The sequence below is a fragment of the Sarcophilus harrisii genome, chromosome 1 (genome assembly GCF_902635505.1).
Source record: "Sarcophilus harrisii chromosome 1, mSarHar1.11, whole genome shotgun sequence".
In the NCBI taxonomy this organism is placed as follows: Eukaryota; Metazoa; Chordata; class Mammalia; order Dasyuromorphia; family Dasyuridae; genus Sarcophilus; species Sarcophilus harrisii.
This window is the reverse complement of record NC_045426.1, coordinates 574076267-574092977: the sequence shown is the minus strand read 5'-3', so window position 1 is coordinate 574092977 and position 16711 is coordinate 574076267. Positions and strand designations below refer to the sequence as shown.

Here is a 16711-nt window from a genome sequence, read left to right as displayed (position 1 = left end):
TTTTAATATTGTGAAACTTCATTCAAACTAAATAGCAAACCTGCAGAATCTTCACATTCTTCCTATCCTACACTTTACCAATGATTAGTAATGTCTAACACAAATAGTTTAAAATAAAAGATTTTTCTGAATGCTTTGAAAAGAAAGGAAAAAGATTTACCAGTAATTCCATAGTGATCAATTCTCATCACTGATAAAAGTACAAGCAGCATTCTTTCTGAAGTGCAAAGTCAGCACAGGATGGATAGAAAACTATAAATGAAACTGTTATGATACAAAGGGAAACAATTCCAAAAGGAACAACAATGTGAGTGGTCTGAAGAAACACACTTATACATAGAGAACTCAGAAACTAACTCAGATTTTTAAAAGATATGTACAGGAAATGGATGTAAGAGCAGACAACAGAGGATAAATACAAAATTATTATATGGGCCTGTAAAAGTAGTATCAAAAATGCTAAAGCATAACATGAGCCGAGTAAAAAGTGGATAGCCAATAACAGTTTTTTGTTATTATTTTGGAGTTGTTTTTTTTCTAACGTTTAAGGATTGTCAATCTTTGACCAACTGGTAGTCACAGAGAAGAAAGGACAAACAGGAAAGGTATTGAGATGCTTCCTCCTCATCCCTTTTAGCCCTAGGATTTTATTTTTATTTTACTTTTTTAATTAAGAAAAAATATTTTTCTTCCTTTTACCTCTTTCATTATTGAATAAATGAATGATAATTATTTAAATTTCTCAATTAAAAAAATTCTAGTAATAAATATGTATGGCCATTCAAAACAAATTCTTCCATTGAGCACATATGAGATGTAAAACTGTAAAAATTACCTGTGATCCCTTTGTAAAGTCGGGGCATGTCTCTTGAGTAAAGCAGAACAATAAATAATAGCACTGCCAAAAAATGGCTATGTCCTAGAGTAATTCTTTAGTAGACTATAGAACAGTTTAAGAGGAAGATGAAATCCAGGTCCTGATGAGATATATAGATACATGAACTTGTAGAGAGGGAAGCCAAGAAAAAGCCAGATGGAACTAGAAGAATTGAAAAAGTAGCTCAGATAACTGCCAAAAACAGGGGCTAGGACATCAGGACTGAGACTATAGTGGTCCTATCAAGCACAAGAAATGTTGGAACAAACATTTTGGGTGAAAGAAGATGAACAAAAAGTAATGAGATTGTGGCTAGAGGTAAATGAAATAATGATAATTTTTTTTCTGACAAGAATTACCTTTGTACCAAAAAGGATAGAACATGAAAGGGTAGTGAAAAACTGATAGATAAATAAGGAAATGGTTGAAAAAAAAAACACCTTCTAAATCAGATGAACTTCCTTGTGTATTTAAAGAATCAAAAGAAATGATTGCTAAGCTTAATAATGGTATTAGCAAAAGTTATGATAAATAGAGAAAGCAGTAAATGTTGCCTCCATTTTCAAAAAAGGGAGGAGAAAAGTCTACAACTTTTAGAACAGTAAGCTTGACTTTGATTTATCACAAAATTCAATAATGGATTATTAAAGACATCATTAGTAGATGCCATATAGATTGATGATCACAAAGAACCAGAATGGCTTAATTAAGAATTTCATCATATCAGATTAAATACATTTCCTTTTTGTCAAGGTTACTGAAATGTCAGATTGCAGAAATGTTACACTGTTTTCCTAGACAGAGTTTCACAATTTATTTCATACTATTTTTGTGCAAATGACAAAAAGAAATGGGCTAACACCTGAAAATTGAGGAGATACCTACTAATTAAGGAATGGCTGAACAAATTATGTTATATGATTGTAATGAAATACTATTGTGCTATAAGAAATGAGCAGAATGCTTTCAGAAAAACCTGGAAAGACTTACATGAACTGACCAAAGTGATATAAGCAGAACTAAGAGACTAATATGCACAGTAATAGTAATACTATAAAATGATCAGCTATGAATGACTTGGTTATTCTCAGCAATACAAAGATCCTTCCTGAAATTGATCAAAAATGCTATCCATCATTAGAAAAAGAATTTATAAAATCTTAGTGCAGACTGAAACATACTGGATTTTTTTAAATACTTTATTTGCCTTAGGGGTTTTTTGTCTGCATTTTCTTTCACAGCATAACCAATATGGAAAAAATGTTTTACATGACTACACATGTAACCTTTATCAAATTGATTGCCTTCTCAATGAGGGGAGATAGGACAGAGGGTGTGAGAAAATTTAAAACTCAAAATTGTTTAACAAAAAGTTAAAATTATTTTTACATGTAATTGGAAAAAATAAAATATTAAAAACAAAAAATAAAAGGGAAAAGTCAGTCTAGAAAATAGTTAAAGAGTTTAGTGAACCACAAATTGTAATATAAGTCAGCAGTGTGATATGGTAGTCAAAAAAGTTAGAGCTACCTTATACCACATTAAAGGAGGCTTTGAATATAGAAATAAGAAAGTGATAATAGTGTTATACTCTGCCCTTGTCAGATCACATTTGGACTGAGCACTACTCAACTATTCAAATATAGACATCTCGGTTTACAAAGGATACTGATAAGCTGAATAGCATCAAGAGAAGCAGAGCCAGTATGCTGAAAGCTGACTACACAGATATTATCAGTTGAAGGAACTGAAGGCATTTAGCTTGAAAAAAAGATGGGTCATGACAACTGTCTTCAAATACTTGAAGCTGTCATGTAGAAAAGGAACCAAGGTTTATTCTGCTTGGCAGAATAATGGAATAATGAACAATGAGCAGAACTTGGCAAAGAGGCTAATTAAGTCCTGATCTAAGAAAACTTCCTAACAATAACAGCTATACAAAGTAAAATGAACTGCTCTGAGTAAAAAAGTGTTCCCCTCAAGAAGTCTTCAAAGAGAGAAGCCCATGTCTTTCCAGTGAAGAATAAGTTCACTAGATAACACCTGAAGTCTTTTCTAATTTTATAATCCTGTGATTCTGAGATGTGGACTGTAACATTTCACTCAGAGTAGGATGAACACAGAAATTGCCTAATGACAGAATCAGAAGAATAAATGCAAACATCAAAAGATGATGAACTTCTGTTAACTATAATGACCAATCTTAGTTGCAGAGAATAGATAAAGTATACAGTGTTCCTCTTAGTGGAGAGATGGACATAGAACGTTCTACATGGTACTAAAGAGTCATTGTTAAATAGACTTTTAAAGGTATTTTTCTTTGTAATAAAGGACAGGATATTATATATTAAAAGATTATGGTACAAAAAACAAGAAAGCTTTAGAAACTTTAAAAAATAAATCTAAATTCACTAATTTTAAATCAAACACTTTGAGATAAAATTATATTTTAAATTTAAGCACATAAAATAATATTAAGTGATCTGAATATATACAAATCTAAAGAAATAAAATAAAAATTAAAAACTGGAAATTTGAAAAAACAACCCAAAATTACAGGGATTCCAAACTATTTCATTCTAATGTTTCTTAGCTATTAAGTTTAGCTTTAAATTAACTTGAACATAGATACTGCTAAATTTGACCCTGATATAATTACCAATCAAATGGAAATTGAAGGAGTTTAATTACTTAAGAACAAAAAATTAAAACACTTACAAGCTGTCCATAACGCCAAGTTGTGACTGCTTGTGGAGGAAAACTCTCTTTGTTGCTGAAACACAATCCACCTGTCTTTATTAACAAATAATCAATCGAAAAATTCCAGTTAGCATACAGGTATAAATTATTTGATAAAACTATGTATTTTGTTAATTATAATAATTTTTTTCCTTACTAAAGTGGCATGCTCTGAACATGTACAGGACTTGGTTATATTGATGAATGTTGGTTCACATCTGACACACCTAGGCAATAAAATTCACACAAAAAAATTTTAAAGCATATTTAAGAATAATGCAAGTGTTAATTAAGAATTACTTCCTAAATTGCAAATTAGAATAAACCAGCTCAACTCAAAAAGTTACTACATCTTAAATAAAGCAAATTTGAAATTTTGATCAGAAGCAAACATTCTTTTGAAAATTACATAGTGTTATGTGAGATAGTGTGGAATAGATAACAAATGTAAGTTAGATAAATCAAGCATTCAAATGATTTTTTAAAAAAATTATTGATCAAAAAAATAAAGATGAAATCTTATGAGTTTTTAGCTATACTCTACTGTAGTTTTCGATGTTACTTGCCATAAAGCTGAAGTTCTTAATCTTTTTTGTATTATAAATCCCTGTAGCAGTCTGATGAAGGCTATGTATCCCTTCTCAAAATAATATTTTATTAAGAGTATAAAACGAATTTCTGACAAAAAGCGCATAGGAGTACCTAAATCTAAAAGGAAATTTCCTTTCAAATATACTTTCATTTGAGACAGCCTTTCCAGTACCCAAAATAAGAGGATATTAGCACCAAGGGACTGAGAGAAAAATTAGAAAGGTGAAGAATCAGGAGACAGTTCAAGAAATTTGGTTGATCATGGTAAAAATAGGTTGTTATTTTTAAAAAATGGGTTGTTATGTAAAGAGGAACCCTTATCTCAAGCTTCTTACAGAGGAGAAGCTGGACCTAGGAACATGTACTTTTGCATCTTAAAAAATATGTCCAAGTAAGGCCAAAACCAAACAATAAAAATGGCTCTTTTATATACTCAAAGGACTATTCTAAAGAGCAAATGAAATATAAAAAAAATAGCATTAAAATGTAAAATCAATAAAAATGCAGGCAATTAGTACTCTCTATTTAGTCAAATTTATTTGGGAAACTCAAAAGTCCTCATCAATATAGCTTACCTATTTCTAAATATATTTGATGCTGAGAAAGAGTTCTCACTTCCATCACAAAGTATACAATGTGCTTCAGAAAGCAATTTTCCATTAGTATCTCGTTCCACTAAATAATTTAAAAACAAAATTAAGATGTAATATATAAACATGCTTTATTTCCTTAAAAAAGTATTTTTAAGCATTTACCCTTTTAATTTAAAAAGCATAATACCTATTTCAAATACTCTTTAATGAATAGGATTTAATATACAGACTACATAGTTAACTAAAATATTTCTATTCTCACAAATGTATGTTAAAGTATTTTTTTAGGACCTCTTACATGTTAAATTTCTATTTGAATTCTTTAGAAAAGTGTCAGGGGCACCTAGGTAGTGAAGTGGATAGAGAACCAGCCCTGAAGTCAGGAGGACCTGAGTTCAAATATAGTCTCAGATACTTAAGGCTTCCTAGCTGTGTGAACCTGGGCAAGTCACTTAACCCCAATTGCCTCAGCCAAAAAAAAGAAAGAAAGAAAGAAATATAAGGGTCAGACACACAAACAAAAATAAGTATAAAAGATTTTTTTCTACTTTTTAAAGTTTTCCCTAGGTCTTTACAACTCTCTGTAATAAGCAATACTAATACTAATAGATGAATGAGCAGATTGCAAAATCTGAAATAAATTTCCTTCTCTTTTATTAGCTGATTGGTGTTTAAACATATCTATATTGTATGATACCCTGCCAAGAATGTTCAACAATACTTAATCACAAATCATTCCTTATCAAAAATGATTAACATTTGACCATTGAAAAATAATTGTTCCTAAAATTTTCCATAAGTTTAGTTATCTAACTACCACTTTTAAGCGCCCTCTTGATCTTCTAAAGTTGCACCCAAAGTTAATGGTCAATCCCTACCTAGGCAAATTTAAAATTCACTTACCATAATATCACCTCTGGTACTACTAGTCACTATTCTGACACTACCATCACCTAAGTGCATGCTCTTCTCACCTGACATTTCAATTACTGCAGTAGATCGGGGGGGGGGGGGTCTGCCTGACTCACAACTCCTCAATTCTGGCCATCTTCCATTCAACTATCAAGGAGATCATAAAGTCTAACTCAATACTCTAGCAGCTACTTAACTTCAGGATAAAATATAAAATTTTATTCAGCATTTAAAGCAAAACTGCCCACTCCCACCCCCATCCTATCACCTTGCCAGTTTTATCATCTTTTCTTGTCATCTCTCTGTTAATTACCTCCAATTTAACTATTTTATTTGTACCTAGTTATTGCATGTTGTCTTCCCCATTAGACTGGGAGCTTCTTGAGAGCAGTGTGTTTTTTACTTTTCTTTGTATCACTAGCACTTAGCACAGTGCCTGACACACAGCAAATACTTAACAAATATTTACTATGAAATGAAAAAATCAGACTAGATAATCTCTAGAAATCCTCTCTCATCTCTAAAATTCTATTAAAAAGTATGTCTTTTCCTGTCCTGAAATGGAGTATCAAATTGATAATACATACAAACACTAAAAGTAAGTGCTAAAATGCTTCTGCTTATGTGCTTATTTTTAATAATAAGAGACAATAGCCTTTATATAGTGTTTTAAGATTTTTCAAGGTAAAGATTTCCTTTACACCATTTTTTTTTATCTTCACAAGAAGACTATTAGGTTGGCATAGCAGTTCTTATTTTACAGGTAAGGAAAACTGAGGTTAAAGAAAAGTAAATGACTTGTTCAGAGTCACACAGCTAAGAGGAGACTGAGACAGTTTGAACGCAGATCTTCCTGACTCCAAATCCAGTGCTCTATCCACTACACCATGTAATGTCAGACTAAATTGTAGTAGTCTAGACATAAACTGGGCATGAGATGCCTGGTACTGTCCTATGCTACAGTGGGAATTGATTCTCCTCTTCTCTACCCAGTTCTACCTGTCTGATTTGCTAATCTCTGAAAACAACAATGATATTAAGTAATTGTAACCCTGAAAAAAATTTTAGAACCAAAATAGTAGCCAAAGTGGTGCTTCCTTAATGACAAGCCAAGGCTTTGCTGAACTTTAAAATTTGTAGCAATCCATAAGAGTCAAGTGCAGTACGGCATGAATAAAGCATCACTGCCATAGCCAAATCTTGGCGGACCATCAGAGAGCAGAAAGGGCTTCTGTTTGTTTGATTGTTTTGTTTTGTTTTTAAGTAGTAGAAAATAATGTGACATGTTGATTCCTTTCTTTGAAAGACACCTATATTCTGTCCTTACTCAGGCAGAATTTTAAGGAACCTCTGCTATGTTGTAAAAAAAAATAAATACAGTTAGAACAGACCAAGTAATAATAGTAGCTAAAGTATTAATAAACCACTAGAGTATTTGACTGTTCTGGCCATTGCCTTGACTATCTTTAAGTTAGACATGTCCTTTTCATTTGATTCATTTAGACTCATACAGGTCTGATGCGCCCGATTATTTACCACAAAATTCTAGAACATATGTTCAAAGCTATTGTTTGTGAATATTTAAGAAGAGAAGCAGCGATCATTGAAAATCAATATGGATTCACCAATAGGTTGTGCCATATGAACCTAATGTAAGAGGCTACTTTGAGGAAAACTAGGAATTCTCTGGGGAGAAGACTAAGCAATGATTGTATTCTACACAAGGGTGACCATCTATGCACAAAAAAAGGAAAGAGAATATTGAATTTGATCAGCTTAATTATAAAAGAGAATTAAATGCATAATCATTAGTACTGCTTTACATAGAATCTATTCCTTACCTAAAATATGATCAGCAGGGCACTGACATCTACCTTCTACAGTGAGACCAATGGGACAAGAAATACAATTCCAGCCATCTTCTGTAATTCCTTTCTAAGTAACAGAACACATTTTTTTTTTGTTTAGGATTTTTTTTTTCAGAACACATTTTTAAAAAGTTTTTCCTGACAGTCTAACTTACCATATCTTCATCAATATTTATTGCATTATATATAATTTCATCTATACCTATTTATGTATATATTTGAGGCATAAAACTAGAAAATGGATATGCAGGGAACATTTAAGTTATTAAGTGCTAGATAAATGAGTCTATAATTTATGATGATTTTTAAAAATTTAGGTAATATCATTCTATGATAAAATAAAAGGTAAATTTGAAATCCTATTCCATGCTAATGGAAACAAATAAAATCAAAATGCAACGGTGCAATCACTCGCTAGCTTTATTATTCTTTAAGTAAAGAATAATATGTATTTTTTAAAAGTGATTCTAACTCAAATCCATTTTCTAGGTTCTTAAAAAAGCATTTCTTATAATGCTTTAACACACAGTCAATACTCCTAAAGAGCTGGACTAAAACTATGGAGAAGAAAGGGCCAGACTTCATGATTTCATTGGTATAAGTGGCTCTCACTGAAAAAAAAATCCTTTGAAAAGTACATTACCTTAAGAGTATTCCTGAGGAAACGATGAGCAGGCTAATTTCAGAAAAGCTTGGAAACACTTACATGAACTAACGCTAAGTGAAGTGAGCAGAACCAAGAGAACATTGTTCACAGTAACAACAAAATTAAGTCCATGATCAAGTATGAGTGACTTGGCTCTTTCCAAAAATGAGGTGATTCAAGGCAATTCCAATAGATTTGGGATGAGAAATATCATCCTCATAAAGGGAGAGAACTATGAAGACTGAATATGGATATGTGGATTGAAGCATAGTATTTTCATCTTTTTGTTGTTTACTTGTTTTTTTTTTCTTTCTCATGTTTTTTCTCTTTTCATCTGATTTTTCTTGCACAACACTAAAAATTATGTAAATATGTTTAAAAGAATTGCACATATTTAACTTATATCAGATTGCTTGCTGTCTTGGGGGAAGAGAAAAATTTGAAACACAAAGTTTTACAAAAATGAATGTTGAAAATTAGTTATACATGTATTTGGAAAAATAAAATGCTATTTTAAAAAATTTCCTAAAGAACTGAGAAATTACGTTATTTGCCCGCGTCATAGCAACATTTGAATTTACATCTTCCTGAATCAAAGTCCAACGTTCTATCCACTGTACCACCTAGTTATCCTAAATAACTCCAAAGAAAGTGTCAAAGACGGCCTGAACCAAAGTAGTCCTGATACTGATGCTGGTCTTCTATCCTCTATGTCAGCGGTTCTCAAACTTTTGTTTTCAGTATCTTTATCCTATTAAAAATTATTGAGGATCTCTCCAAAGCGTTTTTGTTTATTTGGATTATATTTATAGACATTTACCATATTGGAAACAAAAACTATTTTTGAATTTGTAGATCCTCTAAAAGGATTTCAGAGATCTCCAGGATTCTCTAGACCATACTTTGAGAACCATTGCTCTATGTAATGGTACCTTTCTTATTCTAAAATTAACATCTAAAATAAATCAAGCGCTTGTAATATAATACGGTATCTAGTGATATTAAATAAACAATATATGCATAATTCCACTAAAACATGAGCTCTTGGAGAGTAGCAAGTCTTTCTTTATATCTTCATCGATAACATAGTGTTAAGTGCTTAATAAGTAAATACTTAATAATTTCTTCCTGATTGGCTAATAACACAAACTGGGGCAAGATAATTCAAATTTTTTTCATAAATGTTAGCACATTTCTAGGTCACACAGAATACTGAGGAAAACACCGTCACTTATCCTTTAAAAAGCATGGAGTTGTTCAATGGGAAAAGATGAGTATGTTCTCAGACAAACCTGGAAAGTCCTCCATGAATTCAAGCAAAGTGAAATGTACTGTGTACAAAGTAATAGCAATGTTGCAGGATAGTTGTGAAGGACTTTGCTATTCTCAGTAATATAATGATCCCAGATTACTCTGAAGGATTTATGATGAAAAATGCTATCCATACTCAGAGAAAGAACTGATTGTGTCTGAATACAGCAATTTTTTTTAATTTTATTTTTCTTGAGGATTTTTTTATGGGGGTGGAGATCTATGTTTTCTTTCACAACATGATTTTTATGGAAATGTTTTGCATAACTTCACCTGTGCTTTCTTAATGGGAGGTGGGAATGGGAAGGAAGGGAAAGAACTCAGAACTCAGCGTCTTAAAAACAAATGTAAAAAACTGTTTTACATTCAATCGGGGAAAATAAAAATATTAAAAGCAAAAAAAAAGACATGGTGTTGTTGTTTTTTTTAAAGGCTGAAACTCAGCTACATAGTCCCTATAAAGCTGTTTGACTATCATGAACTTTTCAGTGAATCCTGAGAAAAAGAATTCTGGTATGACACCATTGCACATCAATAGCTACTAATTGTTTTGTAATATCCAGCATAGTTTTCAATATTCGATAGAAATCGCCAATTTTTGAATATTTACAATAAAACAAAACACATTTAACACACATCAATTTAAACTTTATCAACAAAACCTAACAGTACCATGATTATTCAAGAAAGTACTTCAGTTTCTTTCAATGACTCAAGTTTATTGCTTTGATTATATATTATGATACAATACTGCAGAAGTAAAAGATATATATATATATATATATATATATATATATATATATATATATACACATAGGAAATTAAATGGCTAAAACCATTCTGGCTAAAGAACATATTATTTGCATTCAGAACAAGAAAAAATGAAATCCAGTTATTTTAGCTGTTTGCTTAAATTTTAGTTGAAACAAGAATTTAATGCCTAATACAGATTTCTATTTCAGTCATGCTTTGCACAAAATTTTAAATCTTTTATTGTTCTATCAAAACTAATTCTGACAAAGTATCAATTCTATGAGAAAATAAATTTCACAAATTAAAAGATATTTAAAAGTAGCATTTTCTTACAGTAAAGTTATGAAAAATTGTTCCATACCATATTCTCTGGGCACTTTTCACAAACAATAGGTCCACCATTATTAGAAACCATCCTAAATCCAGGAAGACATATGCATGAAACCCCTAAAACAAAACAAAAATAACTATAAATTTTTATAATACTTGAAACAAAAATAAAAGTCCATAATAGAGATGTTAATGTTAATAAAATAATTGCAATCAATCAATAAAATATCATAGCAAATTTTTATTTACATCTTATGGGGATCTTAGAGATTCAGAGAGATTAGGTGACTTGTCCTATGAATCTATGCTATATCACTTTAAATGAACCCTTTTAAAACTATTTTACTTATATTACCTCCAGGTTGTGATACTAGGAGAAGGTATCTGGAAGAAAACTGGGCTTTGACTCGATTCTATGATATTTCATCTAGATGAAGGCATACATATCGATGATAAAACAAGGCAGAAGAGTTAAACATACTGGATAAAAAAGTAAGGATGTAGGGGGGCATCTAAATGGCACAGTAGATAAAGTACCATTCCTGGAGTCAGGAAGACCTGAATTCAAATCTGAACCCAGATAATTAACACTTCCTAGCTGTGTGACCTGCGCAAGTCGTTTAACCCATGCTCTTGCCCCCACAAAAGTGAGTGAGGCTGTAAAATGATCTCAGTAAGTCCGAGTAATATCATCTAATAAGATGAAATGTAATAGGGGCAAAGGCACAGCTATACTCTAGGATTTAAAAGAATGTTTTTATACGTATAGGATGGAAAGAAGGGGACAAATAATTAGGGAGAAGTAATTTATGTGAAAAAAGACTGTAGTTTTATTGCATTAAAAATCACAGAGAGGCAACAATGTCACATGACAGGCCAAAAAAACTCAACATCTTTAGTTTCCTTGAGAGGTACAGTGTCCCAAATATCTTACTATGCTCTGTCCTGTGGTAATTAGGACATAATAATTGACTCTGGAAACACTAGTTTCACCTGAGGGGTAAGGAGAGGGTAGACAACTTTTTAAAGAATGTTGGCAGTGAAAGGGAGGAAGTTTGGAATGCTTTTTAAAAGGAAGAAATTTTTAGATTGGCAAGGACATGTTTGTAAGAGGGTAAAGAGTAAAACTCCCTAGGCATGAAAGGCAAGAAGACAATGAAGATACATGAGGCACTTCCACTTATCAAAATGACAAAAATAATAAAAACATAAAAATGGACATTGTTGAAGGTCCTGTGGGAGGCTAGGCCCAATAATGTGCTATTGGTAAAACTATCAACTACAATTTGGAACTCTGCCCACAAAATCAGTAAACTGTGCCTATCCTTTGATCTAGTGAAAAAACTCCTAGTGGTAGATTCCAAAGAAGTATAAAAGAGAGGAACAGACTCAGATTATGCAAAGTAAGGAGAAGAAGTTTTGAAACTGTTACAGAGAATGCTCCTCTAGATAACAATATAGGTTGAATATGTACAGTTCTTCTAAACAGATCTCCATATTTGTCATGCTGAGCAAGAAAAATCAGATCAAAAGAAAAAAAAAAAACAAGCAAACAACAACAAAAAGAAAAGGCGAAAATTCTATGCTTTGATTTACCTCCATAGTCTATTGGAATTGCCTTGAATCATCTCATTGTTGAAAAGAGCCAAGTCCCTCACAGTTGATCATCATTAAATCTTGTTGTTACTATGTACAGCATTTTCTTGGCTCTGTTCACTTCACTTAGCATTAGTTCATGTAAGTCTTCCAGGCTTTTCTGAAATCAGCCGAGCATATATCTTTCCATTTCATGACTGCAGTCACTGTCTGCAGTGATTTTTGAGCCCAAGAATTATAAAATATGATACTGTTTCTATTTCTGCTTCCTCTATTTACCAGGAAATGATGGGACTTTTTGCCAAGAACTTAGTTTTTTGATGTTAAGCTTCAAGTTAGTTTTTATACTTTCCTCTTTCACATTCATCAAAAGGCTTCTTAATTCTTCCTCACGTTCTGCCATTAGAGAAGTATCACCTACATATCAGAAATTGTTTATATTTTCCCCAGTAACCCTAACTCCAACTTTTGATTCATCTAGCCTGGCACTTCTCATGATGTACTGTCCATACAAGTTAAATAAATAAGGTGACAAAATGCAGCCTTGTCATATTTCTTTTCCAATCTTAAACCAATTAGTTGCTCCATGTGTGCCAGGCTTTTTAGCCTGAATACAGTCTCCTTAGGAGACAAGTAAGATGATTTGGTACTCCCATCTCTTTTTTTTGTCTCATTTTGTTATGATCTACACAGTCAAAGGCTTTAGTGTAGTCAAACAAAGCAGAAGTATATATTTTTTCTGGAACTTATTTGCTTTCTCCATAATCCTTTGAAAACTAGGCCTGCTCTTCTGACAACTCTCAGCTCACAAATTACTAAAGCCTAGTTTATATACTCTTAAGTATAAACTTGCTGACATGTGAAATTAGCACAATTGTTCAGTAATTTGAGCATTCATTAACATTGCCCTTCTTTAGGATTGGGACTTAAACTGATCTGTTTCAAACCAGAGGCCACCAGTATGTTTTTAAAAATCTGTTGGTATATTGAATGCAACACTTTAACATCATCATCTTTTAGGATTTTAAATAGTTCATCTGGAATTACATTCATCTCCACTAGTCTTATAATTAACAGTGCTTTTTCTAAGGCCTACTTGATTTCATTCTCTGGAATATACAGCTCTAGATCAGTAACCATACCATCAAGATTACCTATAATGTTAAGATCTTTTTTGTATAGTTCTTTTATGTATTCTTGCCATCTTTTCTTAATTTCTTCTGCTTCCTTTAAATATCTACCATTTTTGCCTTTTATCATGATCATTTCTGTGTGAATATTTCCCTTGATATTTCTAATTTTCTCAAAAAGATCTCTTTCCTACTCTATTGTTTCCTTTTACTTCTTTGCATAGTCCTTTCAAGAAAACCTTCTCTCTCTTTGCTTTTGTACAGAATTCTGCATTCATTTGGGTATGTCACTTTCTCTCTTCCTTTTCCTTTCCTTCTTTCCTCAACCATTTGTAAAACCTCATCAAATAGCCATTTTGCTTTCTTGCTCTTCTTTTTCTTTGGAATACCTTTTGTTGCTGCTTCCTATATATTCTTTCCAAATTCTGTCTATACTTCTTCAGGCACTCTACCTACCAGATCTAATTCCTTGAATCTATTCATTACCTCTATCACTTCATATCCATAAGGGAGATTATTTAGGTCACACCTAGATTAAGTGTAATGGTTTTCCTAATTTCTTCAATTTAAGTCTGAATTTTAGAATTAGGAATAACTGAATGTTGGAATTAGCAACACCTAAATTCAAATATAACCTAAAACATACTTACTAGCTGTGTGATCTTGAGCAAGTCATTAACTTGCTCGTCTCTGTTTCCTCAAGTTTAAAATGGGAATGAGAATAGCACCTATCTCCCAGGGTTACTATGAGAATCAAATGAAATAATATTGTAAAGCAATTAACACAGTGCCTGAAACATAGTGCTATATAAATGTTAATTATTTTATAACATAATACAATTAATATACTGGCATATTAATTATATTATTTTTAATAGTATTATTATTATTATCTGATTTCCACTTCTGTGCTTCCATTCTGCCATTATCACTTTAAATCACTTTGGGCAAATTAAACTGAGTATCTAAGTCTCCTCTTTAAAAATGAGTATCCTATCAGCCAAATTACTGGACATTAAAGCTATAGTAATATGTATAGATATACATATGTATGTATATATCTGCAACTAATCTCAGAGCTGTCCTATAGTAATCTATTGTGTTAAGAAAACAGTATGACTTAATTAAAAAGTAAAATAAAACTGAGATAGAGAAAACACACTGGATCCAGTTCAAGGGTCTTCTATCACATGTGACCTTGGACACATTGCTTAGTCCCTTAAGAATCAATTTCCTAATCTCTAAGGATCCTGTTAGCTCTAAATCTATCATTTTACGGTGGTCCAGTGCTTCCAAGAGAATATAAAAATCTTTTATCAGTTAAGTTACCAAGCATTTATTTTGTGCCGGGCACTACACTTAGTACTAAAAGCCGAAAGCAATTATGTACATACAAAATCTATACAATGTAAAAGAGAAATAGTCTCAGAGGTAAAGGGGTTAAGGGAGAAGGAAATTCCAACTTGTTTCTTGTAGAAGGTGGGATTACTGCTGACTCTTAGAGAAAATTAAGGAAAACAAAGGGTTTAGATAATAAATTAGAGACTTCCAGAAATAAAATATATGCAGAGCCGGTGCAAAAAAATGCAAAACCAAGCAATCAAGCAACCAACCAAATAAACAAACAACAATAAAAAAAAAAAAAAAAAAAAAAAAAAACAAGGACTCAGGAAGTGGAGTGTTCTAGCCATAAAGGTGCTCTTTGCAGGTTGATACTGAGATACAAAATATCTGTAGCAGGATTGTTACCAGGAGGACTCTAGTGTTCTTAATATTGATGTCACTATTTCTGTATAGGAACATGTGTAGCCACAGTTCCGGAGACTGCTGATTTTGACCTTGCGATGTGGATGGAGATCAGGGAAGCTGGACAGAGGGTCAAGACAATTTGAGTTCACATTAGCCTCAGCTCCTGGACAAATCACTTTATGCGATTTGCCCCAGTTTTCCCATCTGTAAAACGAGCTGGAGAAGGAAATGGCGAAGCTCCGGTTTCTTTGCCAAGAAAATCCCCAGTGGGGTCACTCTGAGTCCGACACTACTAAACAACAATGTGGAGATCAAATCCCAACCTGCCCAGGAGTCAGAAAAACTATTTCTCCAATTGCCATTTTCACTTTTGAAGAGAATCTTAAATTGCTTAGATTTTTTATCTTTAATATTCCCACAGTACAAGTGGCTTTCTCGTCCCTGCAGATTGAGAGTGTGGGCTTCACTGTGCTTAGGGGAGGCGGGCGAATCATGCCCCGGAGGGAGCAGAGAGCAAGAGTAGACGGCTCGCTCTCGGCTTTCTTTCTCTCTCTCTGTCTCTGTCTCTCTCCTCGCCTCCCTTATCCCTCCACTCCCGCCCCATCCCTCACCCCTTTAATCCAGTGCAGATTAACCCACACGAATACCAGACAAAATAAAGTCAGAAGCAGCAACTCTCGTTGCCTCTATTAAGTTTATGTGTCTGGACCTCCGAACTTGCTCCAGCAGCAGGAGGGGTTGGAGGGTAGGCCCGGGCTCCGGCTCTCCGGCTCTCCGGCTCTCCGGCTCTCCGGAGACTCCCCGCTCTCACCTCGGGAGTCCCGAGTCTGGTTGGCTCCGCACGGGGCACAGGACAGGGAAGAAACATCGAAGTACTGGTTGTGGTCGCACGTCTCCGGCCGCCGGAAGGGCAGCGAGAAACTCTGGGTCCCCGAGAACCCCGGGAGCAGCAAGGCCACGAGCACAGTCAAGGCCGCCGGGTTACCTGGCCTCCTCAGAGCCCAGTCAACAGCCATCACGGCCTGCGGCCCACGCTCAGCCGTCGCTATGGTACTGATGACCAGGGCCGCAGCCTTTTGGGCCCATCATGCCCTGCGGCCAAGTCGCCCAGCTGATTGGACCGCTCCGCGACGCGCCCTCTAGCCCTCCGCCCACCCAGCGGTTTTTTAAAGTAAAGAGTGAGGCGGGAAAGAATGAAGCGATTGGCTTTGGATGCGGTTGCTAGGTTACCAAAAATGGTCCGGGAGCTCACGGATCTAGCCCTCCGGAAGGGATCCTTCCCTCGAGGTTTGGGGCTGTGTGCCCAAGTTGGGTCAGTCACTTTTCAGTTCTCTGCCTCGAAAGCTCTCCTGCAGTTGTTTATCTCCTATTCATATAGCGTGTTCGTACGTATTTGTTTGTCTCCCTCTTTAGACTGTGAGGTACGGGAGAGCAGGGAACTTTTGCCTTTGTATCAGCACTTATCACCGCATAGAGTAGGCATTTACAAAATTAAGCTCCCCTCTTAGTCCCAGGGACATGTGCTTTATAAATTACTCGAGGGCTTTTGACCTAAGTATTTTTGTCTTTAAAATTGTCTTCATTTATCTACTTGTCATAATGTTCAGTTTGCTAAT

The 16711-nt window shown here is 33.8% G+C and overlaps 1 protein-coding gene across 1 annotated transcript in view; it reads right to left on the bottom strand.

The window, feature by feature from the left end:
- The window catches only part of TMEM67 (transmembrane protein 67), an 85368-nt gene extending 69163 nt beyond the window's left edge, over window positions 1–16205 (bottom strand). Inside the window, exons 1-6 of the mRNA XM_031946987.1 lie at window positions 15907–16205; window positions 10652–10737; window positions 7554–7647; window positions 4783–4882; window positions 3774–3843; window positions 3596–3670 (exon numbers count right to left, since the gene is read on the bottom strand). Coding sequence (XP_031802847.1) covers window positions 3596–3670; window positions 3774–3843; window positions 4783–4882; window positions 7554–7647; window positions 10652–10737; window positions 15907–16111 — 630 coding nt within the window. The 5' untranslated portion in view covers window positions 16112–16205. The remainder of the gene's footprint in view (window positions 1–3595; window positions 3671–3773; window positions 3844–4782; window positions 4883–7553; window positions 7648–10651; window positions 10738–15906) is intronic.
- Between the last annotated feature and the right edge of the window lie 506 nt (window positions 16206–16711).